Source organism: Notamacropus eugenii, chromosome Y (genome assembly GCF_028372415.1).
Source record: "Notamacropus eugenii isolate mMacEug1 chromosome Y, mMacEug1.pri_v2, whole genome shotgun sequence".
Classification (NCBI taxonomy): Eukaryota; Metazoa; Chordata; class Mammalia; order Diprotodontia; family Macropodidae; genus Notamacropus; species Notamacropus eugenii.
The window spans coordinates 1,512,332-1,539,298 of record NC_092880.1 but is presented as its reverse complement, the minus strand read 5'-3'; the positions used below and the strand labels follow the sequence as shown (position 1 = coordinate 1,539,298).

Genomic DNA, 26,967 nt, shown 5'->3' with positions numbered 1-26,967 from the left:
TGGAGATCCAGGTTGCTTCACAGAAAGAACTTGGAGGTAACAGTCAGGTTCTGACTTACAATAAACCAAAGAGAAGATATAACTGTAAACATTTAGGAAATCACTGATTAAGACTCATATAAATTCAAAATGAATTTAGTAGCTCAAATTTTAATTTTAAAGTAAATTTTCTGATATTTTAGAAACAAGATTAGGCCCAAGCATATGTAACCATCAAGTTTGTTTTGAGTGACAATTTTACTGAAGTTTTTCAAAGCAATTTAAGTAAAAAGACTGTGTTATAAGGAAGGAATGAGGTTAACAGATAAAGTAGTATGGTACAGTGAGAAGAGGGCCAGGTTTCAAGTCAGAGGACTTTGGTACAAATACTGATTGTGCTATTGTGACCCTAAGTAACTTATTGCATTTCCTTGGGCCTGAGTTTCCTGTAAAATGAAAGGCATCTACCATGCCTTTGTGGTCCCTTCTGGTTCTAAGCATACAATCCCATGATCACAGCTTCAGTGAGCTTTTGGTGATAGCTTGTATCCTAGTAGAAGAAAGTAGTCTTCTTACTTCCTCTATTTCTAAGCCCTATGGAACTGCATAAATAATCTAGGTCTAGACCTAAAAACTAGTCTGCTTTTAAGAATCTGAAACTGAAAGGAACTCCCTATTTTTTTTTTAAACTTGAATTCTTTTTTATTAGATTTGCATGAAAGTAGGCAAATACAGTGTGACTAGCCTTTTAGATTGCACTCCCATCTTCAGCCAGCATTTCATTCCCATTTATTTAAGATATTGTACAGAAATCTGAAGGCAACTGCCAGATTTCATATTCTTAATCTTGTGTTCATACCCTGAACATAAATAGGAGAATTTGGAGTCAGAACTTAGAAAGGAATATGAGTTTAGTTTGGAGCATATTGAGTTTGAGATGTCAAAAGAACATTTAAATGGAAACATTAATATACAATTTTGTCCTTCAGGTAAAATTGTTACTATTACCTCCTCTCTACTCTATAAGGAGGTTGGATACACTGTAGATTAAAGACAGACACTGAGAAGGCTGGAGATAAACTATTCAGTGGTCTCTTACAGCATAATAACTATTTTCACAAGATCCTCTTAGACAAAAGGTATCTTTACTACTCTAACTGGGACTGGCATATAACCAGAGTGACCCTGACAGCATTTCTCCAAATGAAAAAGCTGATGAACCTGCTTCTTGAGAGCCATGATGATTTGTCAGGGAAATACCTCATAGAGATCTTCGAGTATATGTAGAGATTCCTGTCTCCTAGTTTTTTGATTGGCTGTGTACCTAGGAACTCCCTATTTTACACACAAGAGACTCACACAAATTTCACTGGCCAAAAAACATCCTTGCCCTACAAATTAAGATTGATTTCAAGGTAATTTCCACTCCTTATACAAGACTTAAGGAGTTATGTCTAAATTCTGTTTGTTTCATGGAACAGGAAATTCCCTCATCTAGAGATGCCATATGCCCAAGGTTTCATTTAACTTCCATAACTTTTTCTGCCAAATATGACAGCACTCGAGGGTAGCACTCCTAACCTACATGTTCTTCTGAGATGAAAAATGAAATTGATAGTTATAAAGCCACCAATAGCTATTTGGAGAGTTCACTGTAGCTTCTATATTATAGCTACAAAGAATCTGGGAGCAAGGACAACACACAGGCAAATATGTATGCAAAAATCGAACCCAGGAAAACTCTAGTTCCAGGCCAGCCCTAATGAAGTGGGCAGATTCAGTCACAAGTAATCCCTGAGCAACTTATAAGTTTCAAAGGCATAGGCAGCATGGCACAACAGAAAGTACACTGAAACTGGAGTCAGGAAGACCTAAATTTAAATCCTGTTTCTGCCACTAAGTAGAATGTGGTCATGGGCAATCATTAACCCGTCAGACTTCATGGCCAAAGACAGACCCAGGCACATGCAGAGCTACTGTGAGGTTTAAATGAGATAACAATATTTAAAGTGCTTTTTAATCTCAAGCATTATATAAAGATCTCAATTATTATGATCATCTTTGTATTCTCAGAGCCTCTCCCAATGCCCTTTTCTTTTCACACAGTGTGCTTAATATTTGTTCATTTTAATTGAACATAGAATATGTCTTCTCTTGCAGCTGTGTCGTCGGATGACCTGGGAAGAAGCTTTGGTTTCTTCTAGATAGGAATTTCAGGTAGAGGCTGGGGAGCAGCTATAAGGCAGAAATTCAGGTTTAGTGATTCCTAATTTCTAGTCAGTGCTAAAACCAACCTGATTTCGCGGGAAAATCTTGAATTAACAAGGCTATGCTGAAATAGAACCACACACTGGGGACAGAGAAGCAAGTTATCATTTACTCAGACACAATGATCTATGTGGTACTCTGTTAGTATACCAAAAAGATACATACTTATTCAATGGTCTCATCCAGGACCACTGATTATTATACTATTAACCAGGACATAAAATCCACTTTTCAGTGTTCTAAGTTCTAGCTATATTGATTACCTCTACAAACCAAGGACTTCTAAATTACTCAACTTTCAAAATAAATCAATACTTTCCAACTTAAAGAAGGTCATGGTTAATTTTAAATTTACACATAACTGATTTAGAAGCTATAAAATACTACATAAAAAAAGTTTCTTTGTACTGTTCCATGAAATTATTCCATCAAATTATTAAAACTACTACTCCACATAATTAATTCTGCATTTAATGAAAACTAGTTATGAAATGCTAGAATGTAAACAATTCAAAAAATACTTTGGAATTCTTTCAAAATCAACTTACCTTGTTGATTGACTACTATCAAGTTTCTAGAAATCATTGCATACAATCTCCTGGTGGGGGTGGGAGAGAGATAAAAAAATATGTCTGTGATGAAAAATCTGCATAGTGGTTGAATTCAAATTAATATAATCCAAGATTTAAACAGTTTTAAACGGAATCAACATATTAGGGCCGACAGAGCACGCAAGTGACAGAGTTCAATGCTCTCTTAATAAAGAACTGACCTCTCTTAATTAGTACTAAAGTAAGCCAACAAAGAAGACAATTTTATGAGTCCTAAGGATTTAGAGAACTATATCCTTCTTAGTACTATTTCTTCTCGATTTGTCAAAACAAGGAAAAAAACATAATCTTTCTCACAGAGAAGAATCCAACCTACAAAGGAATTGTATTCATTTCTATTTTATCATTCACATTAGGCTAATCACTTGATGTTCTTGTTTTATTAGTTTAACATCTACAGAGGAACCAAGGATCACTTTAGTAACTAGGCACATGTAAAGAACAGTTGGTGACTACCATGCATGTCATTATTACATATTTTCTAGTTCCCAAAAGAGAAGGAAAATTAGCATTACCAGCTAGTTGCCTGCTAAAATGTTTCTATTTACTTCCATTTTCCTAATCAGTAATTTTCTTGAATGTTCAATCTCCTTCTATATATGAAACTTCTGGTCAGAAATCACTTAAAAATTGAACTGTACACAACAGCAGCTACAGCATCAAACATTACCTAACATGAATATATCAGAAATCATGTACAAACAAGGTAATGAATTTCAACTCTACAAGAAAACACTGGCTCTAAGTTACATTTAGATGTCAAAACAAAAGTTTCACAGCAGCATGTCAAAACGGGAAATAGGCATTTTCAAAAGCTATTTACAGACTTAGTGATCAGTAACCTGTTATGGTACAGACGGGATAATGCATTTGGAGAAAACAAAAATGCAGAGCTGAAGAATTAAATTTCAAGAGTTTTCATAAGAATACAAGTTTCTAAGACTATCTCATGACGTTTAGCATGACATATAATTATAGAAAATCTTTCACTAAACAAAGATGATCCTACAGGTTAAAAAAAGAAACAAACCTGAAGTCATAACGGGATTTCTAAACGAAGTCAACAGAAACAGCTTACCTATGCTCTTTCACAGAAAAGCTTGGTACCCCAAACAGATCTCCAAGAAGGTCATCTGAACAATAGACAATGTGCTGTTGCTTTTTATCATATAATTGTTTTGACATAATATACTGGCCAAGGTAGAATAAAACCTGAAACAGAAATGAAATCTATGACTAGAGAGAAATCAATGCCACAATCTGAAATATGTATATAGCAAACAGGCTATAAAGTATTAGTATCAACCTCTGTACCATATCTACCAGGAAGTTCTCAGGAATAGGTTTGATGCCACCTAACACAGAATTTGAGAAGTGGGAGCAATAGGGCAGCTCTCTAGTCCAAGTTAGAGACAAAAGGAATCCCAACTGTAACATACCCAACAAGCAGTCATTCAGTCTCTGCCTGAAGACCTCCTAGGAGTGGGAGTCTGCCACCTCTCATTCCACCCTGGGAGATCAGTTAGAAACTTTTTCTTAAAGCTTAAGTTTGCCTCTTTGCAATTCCCCCCGCCCCGCCCGCCGGTCCCTGGTTCTGCCCTGGGTGGTCCAATGAAACTAAGGACTGTGCCTCCTCCACGTGACAGTGCTTGAACTTCACTGTCACATCCCTCAGGTGGCTTCTTCTGGATAAACACATCCACTTCTTTCCACCAAACCTCAGCAGTCATGGACTCAAAACTCTTCTTCCTGACTGCCCTCCTCCTGCATACTCTCAAGCTTATCACCATCCTTCTTCAAAAATTACTAAGAATCCAATTCACTAAGTAAGGTCTGACAAGGTTAAGAGTGGTGAGATTTTAATCTTTCTATAAAAACGTGTTTTTCAGAGAACTGTTCCAGAATGATGTGTAGTTAAAGCTGATAGATCTTCTGGATTCATGTCTGTGATACCGCCATCAAAAGTAACTAAATTACAAGAGCTTTCTAAACTACGATGACTTAGCATCTTTCTCCTGTGGTAGTCAGTTTCTGTTCCTTTGCAATCACAAAGCTCGAGAGCCTACGAACACATTACCACGAGACAAATCATCTGCTCACTAACAACAACAGAGAACAACCCCAGGAGATCCCAGAGAGAGGGCAAGTTAAACTCTACCCACATCCAAGGGAGCCTTAAGAGTACAAAAACTGATATTCTCATGAGTCATCAAAACATTCATGTTCTGAGAATTGAATTTTGTTCTGACAAAGATGGCTAAACTAAAAACTTGACCACGGACTTCTAACGTCCCTATCTTCTCACTCCAGTTACCACAGGACAGACATGTCTAAAGAATTCACTGCTTTCCTGGATTCCCACAATTACTTAAATTCCTAAGTATGAGCTCTCCCTCTCCACCTGCAAGGCTATAGCTGTGAATAAACACCCTATGATCCACAGTCTCACTAGCCCAGCTACATTTCTTCCCTCCATGTTTTTTACTTACAGCTGCTGATGCCCCCTCCTCTTATGTAATCTCCTCTCTGTCCTTCTGTTCCTGCTCTTTTACGGTTCTCCTGCCAGTCTAAATAATCTTCCTCAATTTTCTTTGCAGGATCATCACCCACTAACATGATAAAGTCCCCGAAATTCTGTCCTGAGTGCTCCTCTCTTCTCCCTTTGACCTCTTTCAGTCATCTCATAATCTCCCATGGATTCAGTTATCTCTGTGCAGATGACTACAAAATCAACATCATCAGAAATAGTCTCTTGGATTCCATACAACATTTCCAACTGAATGATGTCCAAACATACAGAAGAGAAACTCATCTTTTCTCTCCAATCTGTCCTTCATCCAAATTTCTCTTTCCGTTGAGAGCTCCATCCTCCTTACAGTCAGCCAGATTCACAATCTTAGATATCTTTGATTCTCATCACTTTCCACATCCAATCAGTTGTCAAGTTTTGTCAATTCTACCTCCATAAAGTCTCTTATGTCATTCCCTTCTTTCAGACACACATAGTCAGCACCTTATTTCAGACCCTTATCACCTATTACCTGGACTATTCCAGTAACTTCCTAAATGGTTTCCTTTATTCCAATTTCTCCCCTTTCCAAACCACCCTCCAGGTAACTGCCAAAATAATCTTCCAGCAAAAGTCTAGCCATATCATTCCTGTGCTAAATGCTCCAGGTAGATGAACTCCTCAAACCTGGGAATCAAAACCCTTTCCAGTTCCTACTTCCCCATCTCTCTTCCAGTTAAACTGGTCTAATTCTGGTTCTCTAAACTTAGCTAAAGCCCAGAAGCCTTAGACTCCTTCCAGGTACATCCTAAGTGCCACCTCTTTCTGAAAGCCTTTCCACTTTTCCTAATTACTTTTGCAAGTAGTTAATTAAATAGGGTATTTCCAATCTCTCAAAAGAAAGCTCTTTCTTCAACATCAAGGATTATTTTCACTGTCTCTGAAACCTCAAAACTTTGCATGTTTAAGAAATGTGCAATGAATTGAAAACTAAAATTCCCTTGGAGGCAGAATATGAAATGGGAAAAAAAAAGTAAAACTCACATTATTGGTCCCGAACAATACCATTTGACTTGAAGCTTAAAAAGAAGCACGCAGGCTGGAAGTACACACTGCTGAACGATTCCCCTAGTTGGGGAGGTAAAAATGGTAAAAATATTCTAAGTTTCTACCCTCTTCTTTCCTCTTCCTAGAGAACAAAAGCTAAGAAGCAACGCTTCACTTCAAAACTGGCCTTGAAGGAAAAGAAGCACCCTAACCCATGCTCAACCAACTGATATGATCATCCTTTCTCTTTGTCAGAGAATAGTGAAACCTATAATAGGCATAGAGTAAAAGGAAAGGCCTCTCTTCTACCCATCAACATCCCAAAAGACATCCTTTTGGACTAAAAAGATCTTTTTTTTTTAAATTAAATTACTCTGGGAAGGAGAATAGTGTAATGATCACATTAGTGCCAAATTACGATGAGAATAAAAATGCTGACTTAGGAAAAGGGAAAGAATTCTAGAGCAGAGGAGGATTTGGGAAGAAGTAAGGCCACAACTTTGCATATGATACCACTGTAGGCAGAGTTGAAATGCTTCCAATATAATGCTTTCTATTTTATTTATAAAGGATAAATCATGAGTTAAAACATAGTTCACATTATACAAAGTGCCTATAGGTAAGCTAGCTCAATAGTACTCCAAGTACATACATTATCTTCTCTGTGACCTCCCTGTCTCTTCCACTTGAAACCTGATGCTAGTATTTTCCACTGAGTAGTAGCATCAGTATATTAAAGTAGTGTTACGCACCTACAAAAAGAGTCAAATTCCTTCTACTATCTCATCTCCCTAGCAGCTGAACAAATTCCTCCACAATGTAACTATTTCACCATGACTGTAAGTTATATTATGCTGAACAAAAAAAATTTAATTGTATTTCATCTCAAAATACAATGTACTTCTTTCATAATTTCTGAATATACCTTACCTCCTTCAATGTGAATGTTTCTTTCTGTGCACCAGCAAACTTCAACAACTTCAAGAGCAATGGTTTTGGTCTAACCTATAAAGTACAAACATCATCTATAACACTTGGAAAATCTTTCTACAACCAAGAGTTTCTTAGTATGTAACCACGTAAAATAATCAAATACATGAAATCATAAAGTGTGGTGTGGCAGTGCTAGATTTGGAATCATAGGGCTCAGGTTCAAAACCTCTTTCTGGGTCTCAGCTTCTTCATCTGTAAAATGAGGGAGTAGGGACTAGATGGCCTCTAAGGTCCCTATCAGTCCTTAATCTACCATCTACCCAAGACTATAGATTACCTACATTTAAGTTTGATCAAGCCACATCGTGGACTGTCATGGAAGTCTAAAATAGGCAGGAATGAAAGAATCACAGCATCCAGAATCCTAAGATCTTACAAAACAATCCTCTTAATTTTACAGATGAGGAAAAGGAGGTCCAGAGAAGTAAAGCAATCAGTCCTCATAGTTATGAGCCTGTACGAGTTGGAGCTAGAACCTAGCTCTTCTCCTCCAGATCAATGCTCTTTCCATTATGCTACAATGCTTCCTTAGGGCCTGGGCACTTGATTTCATAGAGGACCAAACCTGGGAAATACAGGACTTAAGCTCAAGTCCCTGCTTTACAAGTTGCTATCAGCTTAGACCTTGGGCATGTCACAACTTCCGTGACTCAGTTTCTTCCTCTGCAAAATGAAAACGTTAGACTAGATGACCTATAAGGTCCTTTCCAGCTACAGAGATATCAGTCTATGTAAACTATTCCATAAGGGTGTGACTTAAACTCCTGCCACTGCCAAGTCAAAAACTTAGCCAAAAAAACAGCCTTGTGGATTTAGTTTAACCTAATGTAATAACCCCCAAAACATAACTTTCACGTGGTTCTTCAAGGCCTGAAATTACTTTTTCAGGACTCCCTATCTCAAACATTCAGCATATCAATGTCTACTAGATTGTGAATTATGAGGGCTGAGACCTTCTCTTTTCTATTTTGTATCCCCTACAGCACCTAAGACTCTTGCAAACAGAACGTACTCCACGTCTGTTGAAGAAATATACTTCATACTTCACCAGAAAGTAGTTCTAATTTAAAAAAAAAAAAAAGTTGTTCTAATTCTTACCAACCCTTTGGTTCACGATTAAACAAAGGTACACTCTTCTAAACAGAGAGCTTCTGGGGTTTTTCCACTCAAATACTAACAATTACACTGCTCAATTTATGCAGCTACGATGAGGTAACAGCTTGAGATGCAACCCGAAAAACCTGTACTTATGGAAATAGCTATTCCATGTTCAACTAAAAGGCAAATGTTCATTCCGAAAAAATCAACTTTAAAATAAAATATAAAAACAGAGTAAGTACAAACTTTCGTAAAAAGATATCTATAATACCTTTTTTTTTTTTTACCAGAAACAAAGCACGTAATAATAATGATAGAATCATAAACCTCTGAAATTTCCTATCAACTCTTTTTATGCCAGGCGGCCAGTTAGCATTTTAGCTCGTGTCTACTACGTGCAAGAGGCCCTGTACCCTAGGTTCAAGGACCGACTTCTCAGGTAAGGAGGAGACAAAGACTTCTCTTATTCAAAATGTAAACTTAGAAAGAAAAAGTGCTCCCAAAGGTCCTTAATTTCCCTCTAAAGACTCCATAAACCACATCTTGACCAGTCATCCTAACCTGAAAACTTCAAGACTTCTCAGGACAGCTCAGAACAGGACAGAAAGAGAAAGAATAAGACTTAAAGCCTAACTTTCAGCGCCTTCGCTAGATTTAGGGGGGGGGAACCTCACTCTGCTAATGCTCCCGTTAGGAACAAGCCTACACGGTCGGATTGGAACTTCTCTTTTCGGCCTGAGGGGGACAATCGGATCGGGGTCCACTTTACAAGAGGAAAACCCTAGGAAAGCGGGGCTTCGTCACTTGTAGCTGAAACCCCCACGGATGACGGGGCGCAGGGAGGCAGAGCGCTGGGGACAAGCAGACTAACCAGGGTCTCTTGTTCCGAAGCTGGCATGTGTGAGGTGCTTAAGGCACCGTCTGCATCGGAAGACATTCTGGTATTGCACACTTGCCTAAAATCGGGAAAAGAAGCACAGACGACACAAGCGTGAGAAAACCGACGCCATGGCACCCGAGGCCCCAAAGTGGACGAGGCGTGAGAAGAAGCGAGAGACCCGATCAGAGAAGCCCGCGCCCCTCACCTGGGTCAGCACGGGAAGAGCTCGCCGAGGTCCGCCGGAGGACAGCTCCTGAAACCCAGAGGCCGGCAGGTGGCGGCTTCCATACCCGCGGCCCGCGGCCAAGTCGGGCCTTAGCTCCCCAGCACGGCCGCCGCCTGACGGGGCCGAACATGACCACCCCGAAGAGGAAAAGCTCGGTCAAGCCGCGGGCTGGCCCCGACCTCGCCCGACGACTTGCCGAAGAACCGGCCCCGGTTCGCCTGCTCTGCCCCCCACCCCCACGGGGGCCCGCCGGCCCCGACTTCCGGCTACCTTTGTCCCCGGATGCGAAGACCCCCTCCTCAACACCGTCCGCTTCTTCCTTTCCCTTTCCCGCCGGTGGCCGCCGACCCGCCCCTTCGTTCGCCCCCCTCCCTCCTGGTCCGAGGGAGACGTGGCGGAGCCCCAGAAAAGAGGGTCCGCCGGGAGGGCGCCCCTCGACCCCCAGGCCAGGCGAGGCCCCCCGCGGCTCCGGCCTCACCTCCGGCTCCAGAGCTGAGGGGCGCTTCTGGCCGTGCTGGCCACGGCCCGCGCCCCCGGCGGAACGGGGCCCTACCGCCCTGGAAGGGCGGTTTCGGACTCCAGACCCCGCTTCGCGGACCCTGGCCGGGCTCTGGGGGGAGGGGAGAAGGCCCTCGGCGCGCTAAGGCCCCCGAGGGAAGCCCAGAGCGGGCCCGCGCCGAAAACCGCATGGGGTCTTCGGGTGCGCAGCCGGGCCTCGGGAGCGAGCACGCACCCCTCCCCCTCCAAGGGCCCGCGCCGGAAGCCGCAGGGATATCTGCGCGTGCGCACACCTCCCTCAACCCGAAGCTACCTTCTCCAGCGCGGCGGTCCATCCGGGCCTCTGCGCGCGCCGCCGAGCGTTCTACGCGCCTGCGCAGCGGCTGCCGTTCGAAGCCGATCCAATCTCACTCGAGCTTTCTTTTCGCCCTTCACGTGTTTTTATTGACGCTGCTTCACCTCGTCAGTAGGGCGCCAGGGCAACAAACAGCTCCGGCTTGTGAAGAATTAAAAACAACATGACCTTCAGTAAGAACGATTTTTTAAACAGCGGAGAGCAAACTCCAGAGTTCCCCAAAGTGTTCCCAGTTTCCTGACCGAAGCTTTATTTAGTCATAAAGTGAGGAGCGGCCCTCAAAATGGGCTTCTTCAGTCAGCTTTTTACCAAAAAAAAATACTAGCACGCTATTTTAAAAGGTACAGAAATCAAAACCTTTTCGGGCTTCTACAGTTTAACGAGCTCCTGGAGATGGCAAAATTAAGGTTGGCCGGGCCTCCTATCGCGACTGTCACGATACCTGGGGCGCCTCTCACGATGCCTGTCGCGACTCAACACCTAGGCGTAACCCTTCCGCCTCAGCGTCCGTCCGCGTTTACTGGCGTGGTTCTCAGACCTGTGTGAGCTCGGTCCCAGAGACTGTGGTGGAGGACTTGGGGGGCCCCCTGCGCCCCTGGGATCCCCAATTGATCCCGTCTCCATCGTGCTTGTACCTAGCTCTTGGAGCGTAGTTGTTCCCCCATGGGAGGGTGAGCTTCTTGAGGACAGGAGCTTTTATTTTCCTTTCTTTGTGTCTGCGGTGCTTAGCCTAGACGCCGGTATACAAGAGGTGCTTAATAAATGTGTGATGGCTGACCCGACCAAACAGCCACTCTCACTGAGAGAGACTTCTCCCTGCCCTCCCCAACAAGAGCCTGGTGGAGTGAACATGGAAAAAACCAACCCGTAACAAAACAGCACCAAGGGAAAAGGCTGGGTGAGACACCTTCCCGAATTCCCTGAGCCCGAAGTAATCCCTCCCTTCTCTAAGCTACCGTAGGGAAGACTTTGTCCTTCTGTTAGGGCGTATTCTGCGTTATGGCATAATTCTGAACATGCACACTCCGTGAGGCAAGGTTCGTGTCTTACTTCTTTTTGTGTGTCCTCAGAAGTTGGTACAAAACAGGCACTCCAGGAATGCTGATTGAATAGACTTTGGTCAGACATTTTAGCACCGTAGCCATAGGGGAAGAAAGGAATAATATTCTCTTTTCTTCTGGAAGAATGCCCTCCAAAATCCACTAGGGAGTTAGGGAGGAGTCCCTTCTATTGGCATTGAGTGGGATAGACTTGGTGAAGACTCCTCAGATTGTGGCTTTCTCCCAAGGGTGAGGTGGGGCCTGGAGGCTCGGGGCTGCAGTGTTTTTGGAATAGAATAGTTCCATATAAGGTATAAAACTGTGTGGTGTACTGGGGTCTCAATGATTGGACAAAACTTGCGTAATTCCTCGATGTCTTCAATTCAAAGGGATTGGTTAGATTTCGTGTCTAGAATGTAAGACCATATCCTCAGCTAATGAGGATAATGGTCAGTGGGGGGAGGAGGGACTTGCGTTAGGGTTTATAAATCACTGTCCTGATTTTTGTCTTCGGCTTTCCTACTCCTACAGGTGAGCCCCGCTTCTCGAGAATCGAATAAATCACTTTTCTGTCATCACTTTGAGAGGCCTCTGAGTAATTGATTTATGTAGGCACCTGAGCAATCCCACACATATGCATTCAGCCTGTTGCCTTTCTTTTTAAGTTTTTAGGTCAACAGAATCAAGGCTGATAAAGATGTAGCCAAGAACTATAAAATGAAAAAAAAAAAAAAGGTCAGGCATGCAGCTGAGAAGTAGAAAGCAAAATTATCATTCTACTCTGGTCTTCTTCTGGGTGACCAAGAGTCCTCAGTGAAGGCAAAATTTGCACCAAAGGAAACGTGTTCCTGGCTCCCTCCCAGGAAATGTCGCAATATTTGTAAACAAAATAAACAGACAAAGTCAGCTCCCTAGCAATTTATTTTCCCTCCAGAGTTAATTTAAGCTTGAATGCCTTCCAAAAGAACTTGAAATAGGGCCCTCTGTCTATCTTGGGATAGTGGAATCAAAGTTTGAGTTTTGTCTCTGTAGGTTGTCAGTCAGGGGTGTCACCCATCCTGGCACGTGGGGGTACTGACTCTGGCATCCCAGAATTGTTCCTTCCTCCAGCTTCATGGGGGAGATACTAGGCAGCAATCTCTAGAATCAACAAAATACACCACCCCGTAATCAAGAGGGTGGTCCTTGTTGAATTAGCAGAGGGAATAAAGGAGGACTCTTAGCCTGGAGCCCTGTCACTAGCTGGCTGAACCAGCGATCACCTCAGATCAGGCAGAGTGAAATGACAACCAATTGAAATGGTCCTTAGCTGTACTATTGCTGATTGATAGCTCATTCAATCAGTGATTGGTCAAAAGCGGGGGAGGGAATCAGAACTCTTGGTTGATTGACAAGTGCATTCAGCCAGTGACAATGATGAAAAGACAAAGGGAGGAGGGTGAGAATCAGATCTCCACCCCCCTGCACTTGTATGGGTCTCATTCTGCTCTTTTGGGCTCTGTAACAGATAAGGTCCCTATTGTTGTCTCTGCCAGACTGACTGCCATTCTTTCTTTCCTTCTTCATTTATTTATCTAAACATTTTCTTTTTGTTGATCATTTCTAGATTTATCCCTTCCTTATCTAACAAACAATGGCTTGTAACAGACTGAAAAAAAAAAAGACAGGAAAAAAAGCAGTTTAGCAAAACCAAAGGTTAACCCACAGAAGAACTGCCTCTGATAATATACACGATTTCATACTTTTATCAGTCCTCAACCTCTGCAAAGAAAAGAGAGAAGCAGCACATTTTTTTTAAGAGGAAAAAATAGGAAAAAAGCTGGCCATGAGATTCTCATACTGAAAAATGCTGTATGTATGTAATCCATGGTAAATGGAGTATGAGAGCCCAAGGGAGGGAATCCTAGAATGTCAGCTGGAAGAGATCTTGGAGATCCTTTAGTATAACTTACATCTGACCAAGAATGCCTTATAACACTCCCAACAAGTGATCCAGTTCACCTCCAATGAGTGGAAACACATTACCTCCTGAATTCCATATTCCAATTCTTGCGGAGTTCTCTCTGTTTTTTCCTAATATCAACTCTAAAACTATCTAGTATCCCCTGTTTCTAATTTTGCCCTCAGGGCAAAGTAAAAGCAGTCCTTTTTCCAGGTGACAATCCTTTAGATATCTGAAGATAGTTTTCAGGGTCCCTTCCCCTGCCAAGTTTTCTCTTCTACAGGGTAAACACCTTGAGTCCTTTCAACTGATCCTTAAGTAACACGGATTTGAGATCTGCTCTTCCCCATTTTACCTTGATTTAAAGGATTATTCGGTTTCTCAATGTCCTTTCTAAAATGTGGTTCTCAGAATGGAACACCACACTCCATATATCTGGCTAAAAGTCACGTCATAATAAAATCCTTAGTTCTGACCTTAAAGGTTTCACCTACCAAGTTTCATAGTAACTTCAGGCTCTTTGTTTTAAGCCAGGCTGATCAATGGGGCATAAATAATTCATCACCTGGGGGTGCCTCCTTACATACAAGGCTGTACAAATAATTTTTTGATGTACAATGAGGACTCACAATCTGTTTAATAATTAAAATGTTTGCATATATTTAATATCCAAAGAAATGAAAAATCCAAGGCAACAAGCTTAATGTTTATTAAATGGGCAAATAATGTGGTACAAGTCATGCAGAATCCCTTGGGGTGTTGGCATGTCCTTGCGCTCAAGGGAAGTTTATACATTTAAAGTTGTCTCTGGTACCACAGAGAGCAATTCATGTTATTCATTAGGTTTACTCCACCCAGGTGTATGAGTGTCTAGCCAAAAGGAAATACCACAGTGAAATCCAGTGTACACAGAAGGGACCATTTTACTACTTTGGGGGGAAAACACGGGGTGGTGGTAGTGGAGTAGAAAACCCTTCTAAGCAAGGGAGGCCATAGTCCTAAGGATCATCATAGCATAGATTTAGAACCAGAAGGGATCTGAGACCATGTAGTCCAATCCCCTCATTTTGTATATGAAGAAATTGAGAGTTAACAAGCATAAATGACTTGATCAAGGTCACTCCCACAACTGGTGAATGTCAGAGCTGGAATTTGAACTCAGGTCCTCTTTTCCAGTATACCCAACTGTTTCCCTAATCAGTACATCATGAAGGTCCACTATATTCTGACCAGAAAAAGGAGGAACAAGATCTCCCTTGAAGGGGCAAAGACCCCTTTCCCCCACCTCCTACCCCCTTCAAATCAGAGCAAATGCACGGTTTTGACAGTTTACAGTAGAGGTAATGGGTAGCTAGGTGGTGCAATTTATAAAGCACTGGGCTTGGAATCAGGAATCTTCCTGAGTTCAAATCTGACCTCAGACAATTAATAGCTATATGACTGTGAGCAAGTCACTTAACTCCGTTTGTCTCAGTTTCCTCATCAATAAAATGAACTTTGTCACAAAAACCCCAAAATGGGGTATAACTGAACAACAAAGATGAATGCTCCTGACTCCAGCCTTGCATTCTATCCATTTACCACCTAGATGCTCTAAAAGTAAATAATGCAGATTAAATTTAGAATTGTGTGGCTACTGCTCCCTCCCAGAACCCATTTGTTAAACATTTGCCAGGACACCTTTGAATTGCTTCATACGTATTACTTTAGCTCTATAGGAATGTGCTAGAAGGCTGAGGGAATGAAGTCATGATCAGACTGGAGGCCAGCTGAGTTTGGGATAACAACAAAACTATTACTACTAGTAGTACTAGTACTGCTACTTCTGTGTGTTTCATCCTTCGTTGCTGAAGAAGACCATGCCATCAGAGAAATGATGACATGACTTGGACGTGACTTTGTGCTGAGTGAGGGAGGGCTGTGCAGATCACCAGCCTCACTTCTCCTCCAGAGCCATCTGAATCCAGTGACCAGATATTCATCAGGATGACTGGAGATGACCCAGGATGAGGCAATTGGGATTAAGTGACTTGCCCAAGGTCAACACAGCTAGTGAGTTTCAAGTATCTGAGGTGAGATTTGAACTCAGGTCCTCCTGACTCCTGGTCTATCCACTGCACTGCCTAGCTGCCCATACTACTACTGCTACTACTACTACTACTACTACTACTACTACTACTACTACTACTGCTACTACTGCTACTACTGCTACTACTACTACTACTACTACTACTACTACTACTACTACTACTACTACTACTACTGCTACTACTACTACACCAGCAAATGGTATTTTTATAGCAAAATGCTTTACACCCATTGTCTCATTTGACCCTCACATTACAGCTGCCTGGAAGTAAGTGCCCATAAAGACACATTTACAATACACCAGAATTCTGTTCTATTTTGATCTCTGGGGTGGATGAACTCTCTAAGTCTGTGGTTTCAATTGGGCTGAATGTGCACTGCATTACACTGGTTACAGGGCAATTAAATGGCACAATACATAGAGTGCTGGGTCTGGAGTGAGGAAGATCTGAGTTCAGATGTGACCTCAGACACTTAGTATCCCTATGTTCTTGGGCAAGTCACTTAATCCCATTTGCCTTAGTTCCTCATCCGTGAAATGATCTAGAGAAGGAAACCACTAGCAAACCATTCCACCATCTTTGCCAAGAAAAACCCAAATGGAGTCACGAAGAGCTGGGCATGATTGAAATGACTCAAAACCAACTCCCCATTCTTACTGATGTCATCTCTTGACCTTCAGGCCACTGCCCGACCTTCTCAATGATCTGGGTTCATGATTTCCGTTTTTCTCTCCATTTCATTCTCTTCCATCATCCTAGGGGATGTCAGTGTTCATAATGGCAACCCTTCTAACAATCTGACCACACAATATCTCAGCCTAAAGACCCTTTTTTTATCCAACACATTTCATTGACACTATTACACTCTAGTCTTCACCATCTCTTGAAATTGCAATACCTCCAAGATCCTGAACTTTGAAATTTCTCTCTCTGACATGACCTTTTAATTCTTCTGTCTCTTCTACTCTCCTAAAACCTAATCTGCACTTTTACTTATGGATTCTTCACCATGGATTCTTCACTTAGTCTCCTAATTCCTATACCACACTTTGGCTTTACAAAGCCAAAAACCATTTTATTAGCTTCTACCTTAGAATCACTTGAACTTTCCATAGTCTTCAACCATTCCTGAACAGAAAATTATCAATCCTAAGTGGTTCAAACTTCTGATTTCTCTACTTCAAGGGGTATTGCTGGTAAATGCCACAAAATGAAAATCAACTTTCACCTTCTATACCTTCCTCCTAACTATTTGATAACTCTTCTATCTTGGCCTTCATTGCTCCCCAGCTTTTTCCCCATAGATATTGTTTTAAACCTTTTCTTTTTCCTCTTCTTTATCCAGCTACACTCCACACTGAGAAGGAGATTATCTGAAGGAAACTCGTATTATTTCTTCTCCTAAGAACCTCTCAGCATAATCTTTCCTGTGGCCACAGAAAGAAAGCTTCCAGTCTGTAATAAAGCGAACCACCTTCCCCTTGTGCCCCTAACCGATTTGCTCGAGAACCAAGACATTCCTCTCCTGAATCTTTCTGTCACACCCTTCTCATGCACCGACAATCATGCTCAAGTCTTCTGAATTCCAAATAAACTTTGCTTTACTATTCTACTCCTACCATTACCCCATGTTTCTTCCCTGTCACTGCCAAAATAAAACTACAACATCTATTTATGTGACTTCCCAGTCTTTATCTCCAGCTCTAACATCTTCAATGTTCTCTGTTTCCCAAGGAATGTCCCACTGGTACCTTAAACTCAGTATGTCCAAAATGGCACTTGTCATCTTTCCCAATATACTTACTCCTCCTTTCGACTCCCTATTGTCTATGGTAACATAGAGGCATTATCGTCATTTTCCTTACTGCTTACATTTTATTAGTTAACAAGCCCATCTCTGTGATATCTCTTGAATCTTTGCCCTACTCTGCATTCCCAATGAAATCCCCCTAGTTCAGGCTCTCACTGCCACCAACTTAGACTATTGCAAAAATCTTCTTAGTAGATCTTTCCTCTTTTCCTTTTCTAATCCATCCTTTATCCTACTGCCACACTAATCTTCCATGAGGACCAATGAGTAGAAGTTGTAGAGAAGCAGATTTTGGCTAGATCTAAGACAAGAAAAAAATTACTTCTAGTCTGAAAGTAGAAGAAGCTACCTGGTGAGGTTTTGGAGAAAAAAGACTTAGAGGTCTTCAAGCCAAGGCTAGACAATCACTTGTTGAATATGTCACAGGGACTGCCTTTCATGTATGGATTGGACCAGAAGGCTGTGGACATCCCTTTCCAACACTAAAATTCTCTGAGTTCCCAATTACTGGAGATCATCCATCAGAGACTGGATGATGAGAACTTTGTAGAGAAATTAAGGAAGGTCTCAAGTATTTGTTAGAATAGATTACCCCTCAGATTCCTTCAGTGCTAAACTTCTTAAACACTAAATATTTGGAATATGGTCTGTCTTTCAAAAAAAAATGCTAACCAACCAATAAAAATAACAGCTGCTCAATATGTGATGTGACTTTTCCCATCTCAGATTTTTCAGAAAAATTGTTCTTTGTTGTACTGTGTCAAATTTATCACTATCCCCTCCCTCTAGCCCTAGGCAGCTCTAATTCTTGGGCTTTCCTAAGAGTTTACTTTTAGTTGCCATCACTGCATTTCTCCAAACTGCATCCCTATGAGCAAAACAAGTCTCAACCCTAAGAAGGAAGCAAGTCAGTTACTGGATTCCAGAGATTGTTGTTTTAGAGCCAAGCAATCCCTCCACCCATAGCCTGTCTGATATGAATTTGTATGGGGGAAAGACTTGTCTTTTCAAAGTAAATTTGAACCACATCAATTATATGCTTACATTTATCGTATAGGATCCAGGCAGAAGAAGAAGATAATATTCTCCAAATTTGTTAGTTCTGAAGGGGCATATATGGTTCCTGCCCTTAGCCTCCACTATTACATTTGGTATTGGATTTTTGTTCACATCAAACACTTGACCTTTAATACCTAAAATGCACACACAAAAAAGGTTTATAGCCTGTGAGAATAAAACTTTTTTTCATTTAAAATATCTTGCCAAACTCTTATTGGAAGCTATTTAGATAATCAGATAACATTTTGTAGAAGAATCCCTCTCCCCCAACAATATTAACTTTGAGTAGGAAACCACAGAAATGTCTTTGACTCAGGACCCTCTCGAGACCCAACTGGTGCCAACACCTGTAGGATGGTTAAAGGCCAGAGGGGAGAATTTTAGGGGAAGGATGAAGCAGTCCAGTGGTTCAAATTATGTTCATGGAGAGTAAACCACAGACCATGAGAATTGAAGATGGAGGTTGCTCAAAGGAGAAGGCAGGAGGTGGGAATGGAGGTCATATCAGGCAGTTCAAAAGCTGTATAGACTGAGCATATATGCTGTAAAGTTGGAGCAGTAGTTACTGAGGAGATGACAGTTTTGCCTCACATCACTTCCTTATCCAAGATGATGAGAGTGGAGGCATGAGAGCCACACCCCCACTTTGCTCTCGAATCCCACTGTCAGACTGCACACCAGGAGGATAGCATTTTGAAGCACGCAGCTCCTTCCTTGATCTGATTCGTGACTTTTCTTTTATATCTGTTTTCAGTTTCCTTCATGACTGAATACTATCGGCATTGGCATTGAACAGGATTTTGATTGGCTGTTTGATCAGTTGTTGACGTTCTTTCCATTTCTTATTTAAGTTACAGTAGTTTTGTTGGTGTTTTAGGTCAGTTGGGTGGCATAGTGAAGAGTGTGCCCAGCCTGGAGTCAGGAAGACTCATCTTTGCCTGCTTAAATCTGGTTTCAGACACATTAGAGTCCTGATTTTTCTGCATCACCTTCAGCATTTGATGTTTTCTTTGTCTGTGATGTTAGCCAATCTGAGAAGTGTGAGGAGTATCTTAGTGTTGTTTTAATTTGCATTTCTCTGATCAATAGCATTGGAGAGCATTTTTTTCCATGTGACCACTGATAGCTTTGATTTCTTCTTTTGAAAACTGCGCAGGCAGTTTTCTTAAGAGTTTAACTGGAGAACAGTTGCCCATCTGTGGTTGTAGAGGGAGTTTCCTCACCAGGAGTAATCAACGAATTCACAATTTGGACCAAAAGACTACTTCATAAATGTATTTTAAAAAATTTCTTCAACTCAAATACTTTTTGATTAATACCATCTCAGGATCTTAGATCTAGGATGGGAAGATTCCTTATAAGCCATTGAGTCCAACCTCTCTAATTTAAATTTTTAAAAAAGTCAATTTTATCTTCAGTTCCAAATAGCCTACTCATATCCACTGAGAAAGGAAGAAAAACAAAGCCCATTACTAATAGGTATAGCTATGCAGTATCAGTCTCCACATTAGGGAGGGAAAGAGAAAGAAAAGATGTTTCATTTTACTCTCAGCCCATCACTTCTATCTGAAAGTAGATTGCATGTTTCTTAATAAGTCCTTTGGGACTGTGGTTTATCATGTTGTTGATCAGAGTTCCCAAGTTTTTCAGGGCTGATTATTTTTACAATATTGTTGTTATTTTATAACAATAATATATATACACACACATTTATATATATATGTATATATGTGTGTATATATACACACACACACACGTACACACACATATATTCTGGTTCTGCTCACTTCACTTAGTGTCAGTTCATCTAAGTCTTTCCAGGCTTTTCTGAAACCATCTCCCTTCTTTTCTTACAACACAATAGTATTTCATCACGTTAATAATATGCCATAACTTGTTCAGTCATTCCCCATTTGATGAACATCCCCTCGGTTTCCAATTCTTTGCTACCACAAAAAGTTGCTGTAAATGTTTTGTGTACATATCAGTCCTTTCCTTCTTGCTGTATGCATGGGAAAATATGGAAGGTAAAGGAAGTTGAGGTATGAGATAGCAGTTATCATCACCATCATAAATAGCATTTATACAACACTTTAAGGTTTGCAAAAGTGCCTAATAAATATCTCCTTTTGTCTTCACAACAATTCTCAAAAGTAGGTGCTCTTATTTTACAGATAAGGAAACTGAGGCAGATACGTTAAGTAACTTTACCAGGATTAGAGAGCTGGAAAGGATCTAAGATCAGTTTTGAACTTGAGTCTCCCTGACTCCAAATACTAAGCTTTAGCCATTGACTCCACAGCTTGCCATTTCTGACCTGGCTTCATTCATGAACACCCTGGATACTATGGCTATACCATCTGCTTATCTTCTTCTAGCCAAGCAACAAATGACAAGGTGGGCAGACATCAGAAGTGCGAGAGACAAGTAGTCTTGCCTTAGGTCAGTGTGGCTCAGGTCTTTAATGTTGATATAGATACTATGTGGCCTTTTTCTCTTTTGTTCTCTTACAACAAAGCAGTCAGGGGTGGACAAAGTTCTTTTGCTAGACTGTATCCATTGGTGAACAAAACATCCCCCAGGTTTTTATTGTCCAGCCTTTTAGATTGCTGGGTGGTTCTGGACCACAACTTGAAACGTCAGGGTTTTTTCTTTATGGGAAATCAGGGCACAGTATGTTTTCCATTTAAGATTTCTAAGAAATGACTGAAGACTGCCAAATAGCTCCAGAAATTATCTGAAGTTCCTCAAGCTCTAAATTCATGACCTTTTACCCTAAAATCCTCTTCTGGGCCCAGAGAAGAGATTTCCCAATAGGTGAAAGGATTTCCCATTCTAATCTAAGCCTCAGAGCCCCCAGGAAGCAAAGACTTTATAAAGTGAGGGGAATGGGTTGGATAAATTCTAAGGTTCCACCATGTTCTAAAGCCTACGATACTGGAATCTACAAAGAAGGCTTAGCTTCTAGAATTTGGCTCTAATACTTGTCTAAGGCTAACTCTCTGTGACACTGGCCAAACTGTTCTCTTCTTTCTAGGTCTTTAGCTTCTTTCTATGAAAAATGCAGCTGTTAGAAGAAATTATGTGTAAGCTCCCCTCTAAGCTCAGTCCTTGAAAATGCAATAGGAGATCTGATGTCGCCTGAGAGTGGCACAATAATGGAGTGGTATTCTCCCGTATTGGAGACCTCTGGTCATTTTGAAGCAGTTTCACGTGTTATCTCATTTCCCCCTCATGTGAACTCTATGGATTAGATAGAATAGGACTTACTGCCCCCATTTTTCAGAAGAGGAGCAGACACTGAACTTGCCTAAGGTCATGCAGCTAGTTAGTAATAATGATCTCTCACATTCATATAATGCTTTAGGTTTGCAGAATCATTCTCACGATTTATCTCATCCTCACCATAACTCTGTAAGATGCTATTATTATCCAGATAAAGAAACTGCAGATGAATGAGGTTAAGGGGCTTTCCTAATAAATGTCTAAGGTGGGATCTGAACTTAGGTCTTCATGATTCCAGCACTCTACCCACTGTACCATCTAGCTAACTACCTTTAACTGTAGTCAGTGATCGAACCCATGTTTCCTGCTGCCAACATCCAGTGCTCAAAGCACTACAACAAGGTTTTTATACGTAGGGTCTAGTCTGAAGTAATAGCAGTCTCAACCACTTCAGATACATCATGTCAAATGATGAAATTGGGTCATTGATGGCAAAGTCACCAGACACTTCAATGTCGAGGTCAGAGCTGAAGAGCACTAGAACAGATGCCCATTGTCAGGAAGTTCAGGAATCAAGATTTCCCATGGACTTCAAGTCACAAGGGCAGAAAAGACATTCCATGGAAGACCCTGAAATCGAAGCCTCACGAGGAAACCTTGAAAGCGGTTGCAGTTGCAATGGGAAATATCAGTCTGAAAGCACAAGAGGGCAGAATTGTTGCACCAATCCATGCAGTCATTTAATTTAATTAATTAATTTTGTTTTCTGCAATAAAATTGCAGCTGGAAACCTCCCCCGGCAAGAATCCAGGAGAAATCATGTTCCTTCGCCTCCAACCCTGACCGTGGGGCACCATGAAAGAATTACAGTTAGCGTGCAAAGACCCCAATTCAGGATTCTTAAAGGATAAAACTCAAACCACATGTTTTTTTTCAAAGCAGATTTGTTTCTAAGCTGGAAGAAAAGGATGAGACCTGAGTGAAAAGCGCTCCCTTGTTCTCACTGAAAGACAAAAGAGAAGAAAATGCTGTAGTGACTGTATCTTTCTGAAATTACCTTCAGTCTTTGGTTGACTTGACTCAAGGGGACTGTAGATCTTTTCTTTCCTAAACTAGTGTAACCTTTTCTTTTTAATCATTAAGTTATTTGTTTTCAGTTTTCTGCAATCACTTCCATAAGTCTTATATTTTCTCCCCCTCCCTGAAACGGCATGCAATCTTATGTGGGTTCTACATATACATCCTTATTAAGCACATTTTCCCATTAGTCATGTTGCATAGAAGAGCTAAAATGAATGGAAGAAATCATGAGAGAAAACAAACCAAACGAAAACAACACAAAGCAGAAATGTTCTGCTTCATTCTGTGTTCTGATTCCATAGTTCTTGCTCTGGATGTGGGTGGCATTTTGTCTCAGTAGTCCTTTGGGAATGTTTGTATTGCTGTGAGGGGCTGGGTCTACCAGAAATAGTCCTCACACACTGTGGCTGATACTGTGTACAATGTAATCCTGGTTCTTCTCATTTCACTCAGCATCAGTTCATAGAAGTCCTTCCAGGCCTCTCTGAAGTCCTCCTGTCCATCATTTCCTAAGCCAGTGTTTTCTCATTCATTAAAGTCCTGGAATGGTCAGCATGGGGTATACAGTCTGCTGGTCTTCTAACCAAGCAAGAAATGACTCCACGGGCTGAATTTTGTGCCAATCACATTCTGTGTGGATAAACTACACCTCCCTTCTACATTCTATGAGTAGGATCAGTTATTTGATATGCAATGCATAAGCCCTTCTCTTTGCTTCCCTTCTCCCCTCCAGAATGCCTTTCTTTGGTTCTTTATGGTATGCCAGAGAGAGAGACTCTGTGACTGAGACCCAGGTTCCTTTACCCCTATAGTCCCTGAAGGGAGCCAATATGGACACACCTCCTGAATCAGAGCAAATGAGAATTAGCTACAGAAGAGAACTCAAACATCATGGGAAAAGCACAGACCTGAGAGTCAGGAGGCCCCAGGCCTGTCATTGAATAATAGCTAGCATTTAGAATTGGCAAGAACACTTTATAAATATTACATCATTTTACCCTTGTTACAATCCTGGGAGAGATTATTATCCCAGTTTTACAGATGAGGAGACTGAGGCCCAGAGAAATAAAGCGACTTGTCCAAGGACTCAAATGGAAGTAAGTGGAAGAGCTGGGATTGAAACCCATATCTTTTGATTCCTCCATCCTCTGCTGCTTGGCGAAAGCTATGGATCAGAGAAAAGACAAATGATTTAGGGCATAGGCCTAGAGAGATCATTTGCCTTTTCTATAACCCACCCCCTTACAGAGGTGGACTCAGGATGCAGAATGAAGACGTACTGTTTTGAACATGTCCAACATGGTAAATTTGTTTTGCTGGCCTAATTCTGTTTGTAACAGGGGTTACGGGGCACGGATGAAAAAAATTTGAGAGAAAGGTATTAGATGAGGAAAGCTAGAGGCTGAAGAGGAGGGGATTTTCAGGCTGAAGTGATTCAGGATGAATGTGAAGGGTGGATGAAATTTTAGGGTCATGAGAAATTGAGGGAAGATAGATCACATATTTTATAATGAAACCTTTTTTAGAAATATTTATATCCTGTTGAATATACTTATATTTTATGACTCAACTTAGAAAACAAGCTTAGGGGGTCAATCTGCCTAAGACTTGGGTCATTTTTTTCTTTCATATCTATTTCTTATTTACTTTTAGTGAATTTTTTCTAAACTTCTATGTCCTTTCCCCCTACACCCCCTTCTGAACATATCCTAGAAAATATACTCTTGTGGTACAATTCCTATGGCAGACAGAAAGTAAAGGAGGAAGGGAAATGGATGCCCAAAGTAGACATACAGTTACGACCGAAATGACAGAAGAAGGAAGCGGGTAATTAAGAACTTGAGCATATACAACGTGTACAAATCCAGGAAGCCTAACAGACCCAGGGGATTAAGGTTTGGGGGCTCAGCACTGGTAACCAGAGATCAATCAAGGTTTAGAATTTAGCAAAGGAGAAAGACATGGGATGATGGGCAAAAACCCTAGAACCTAAGTGAAGATGGAAATGATACCTTCTCTAAAACAAACCAAAAAAAGGATGATGTAAAATGATGGCTTTTTGTTGAGGATTAGGGCAAGAACTTGGCAAAAACCAAAACCAAAAGCCCAAACGCTTTCTTTCCTCCCTGCACTTTACTTGACGTTATAGCAGAAAAACATTTGCCAATTTCTGATCTTTCTTCTGGACGTTCTAAATAGAAGCAGATGATACCAACATTTAACAAAGTCAAAGAGCTTTACAAAGCCCACATGAGTGAAGACTGAGTGACAGCTGGGGTGCTGAACTGTACATGATCCCAGTTAATATATTGCTCTTTTGTTCATTGTATTTGACCAGCAGCTGTGGGAAATACTGGCAAAGGACTTTGCGGAAGCAGGCCAGGTAGAGCCCCATGATACTAGCTTGGATGCATTTGGCAGGATTTCTAGGGGGGAGGGGGAGATTCTGGAGTCACTGTTGGTCCCTTCCTACCTTGGAAAAGAAACGGACAAAAGGTCATCAAGCAGGTGTCCAGTTACCCCTCTGGAATGTTTTGGTCCTCAAAGACCTCATTTTGCCACTTACCACTTATAACCTCAAGGAAGTCATTTGAACTCTTAGCATCAGCTTTCCCAGATGTGAAATGGGGCCAAGAAGAGTTGTACTGGGAAACTAAAGTGAAATATGGAAATTTATGAAGTTCAAATTATGAAGTCACATATGCAGGTGGGCTTTTGTTAATTTTTTTCTATAATGGGTAATAAGTAACCTAGGATAGGTCACCATTGACTTATACGGTGGGATGTGAGATGTGAATTCATGGAGGACAAGGACAATGTCACCTTTTATCTTTGCAGCCCCAGTGCCTCCTAGAGCGTCTTATATGCCAGATTCTTGTAATAAATATTTGTTGAATGAACGTCATCCCTTTCACTAACACAGGGTGTTCTTGTCTTGAGGCCAGTTTCCAAGTGACTTGATATTTGAACTTGGGGCCCACTGGAAATCAACACTTTTTGTCCTGTCTTTTACCCCAACTGGCTGACATAGCACCTTCCCAAATATGGAAGGATTCCTCTCTAGCAGAGAAAATTCTTCACTTCTAGTTATGCCTCCTAGGAAAAACCATAATGTAGCCAGGAAATTGGTAAGTTCGCATTCTTATCCCACAGGTTTTGCTAGAAGTCATACTTGGCGTTAGCAAAGAATTCATTTGAAAATCTTACGGACCTAGATGAACCTGTTTCATGAAGCTGATTAGTGAGTCTCGCTTCTTATTCCAAAAGTCTGGGAGATTTTCTTCTGGTGGATATTTGCAGCATGACACCTCCAACGTAATTTCAAAACACTGGGCCCAGATGTAGTTGTAATCTTGCATCCCACCTAAACAAAAGCACCAGACAAACAGAAATGGGTGAATTAGGCAGCTGCAGATGCTTGTGTTAAAGGAAAAGAAGAGGCATATCGCTCACAGTGATAAGAGCCTGCATTTGATGGCAGAGAATGTGGGTTAAATTCTGTTTTTTTCTGCTGAAGACCTAGGAGATCCCTGGCAAGTCCCTTGACCTCTCTAAAATGAGAGGGCTGCATTAGACTGTCTCAGAAGTGCTTACCAATTAGTATTGTTTTCTTTTGTTTTCAAAGATGACCAGCGACCTCACAAATGATGTCTTGACTTGCCCTTCAATTGTATTTAAGAGAGGCAGAGTTGCATAAAGCCTCATTCTGTCTTCCTGAGTCATCAAAGTCCAGTCACAAGACAAAAGTCAAGATGACTGGTGATGATCTGGGGTGCAGTGGATGACCATGGCATCTTTGATGTCTGACCAAGCTCTAAGCACTCCACAGAGCCTGCCTCACCTCCTTCATGACTGCTGGAACAAATTGTTCTCATCTGCCCATTCCGATGGAGGAAGTCTTCACATGTTTGGTTTAGACATCCCCCTAATTCACTGATGAGGCCTGTTGGTTACCCTTATGGTTTAACTTGGGGAGTGACCACCTGCACATGCTCCAGCTTCTTGGAGCCACAGGTGAGACTTGGGTGACAGGTGGATACCAAAGGTGGATGAGTAGCCCTGACAAGGGCTCAGCAAGCCCTCACAACAGAAGTACTAGCCTTCCCTGAACACCCCATTCACTCCATCAATTAGTGTACAGACACAAGACCTGACAAAGCAATTATCTAGGGGCAACTGGAAATGCTCCACTATGGCTCTTATACCAGGCTGCTGAAACATGTCCAAGATTGTCCCCATGTTACAAAATTTCCATTA

At 41.4% G+C, this 26,967-nt stretch overlaps 1 protein-coding gene across 6 annotated transcripts in view; it reads right to left on the bottom strand.

Moving 5' to 3' along the window:
• Positions 1-9,723, bottom strand: part of LOC140516597 (E3 ubiquitin-protein ligase Mdm2-like) — a 29,307-nt gene extending 19,584 nt beyond the window's left edge. Inside the window, exons 1-5 of one of the 6 annotated variants that reach the window (XM_072627569.1) lie at positions 9,591-9,723; positions 9,377-9,461; positions 7,345-7,419; positions 3,937-4,070; positions 2,796-2,845 (exon numbers count right to left, since the gene is read on the bottom strand). In XM_072627569.1, the coding sequence (XP_072483670.1) occupies positions 2,796-2,845; positions 3,937-4,070; positions 7,345-7,419; positions 9,377-9,442 (325 nt within the window). In that variant the 5' untranslated portion in view covers positions 9,443-9,461; positions 9,591-9,723. Of the gene's footprint in view, positions 1-2,795; positions 2,846-3,936; positions 4,071-6,411; positions 6,526-7,344; positions 7,420-9,376; positions 9,469-9,590 lie in introns of those variants that run through there. The other 5 variants (XM_072627570.1, XM_072627572.1, XM_072627575.1 and 2 more) reach the window with 5 other exon arrangements.
• Positions 9,724-26,967: the final 17,244 nt, after the last annotated feature.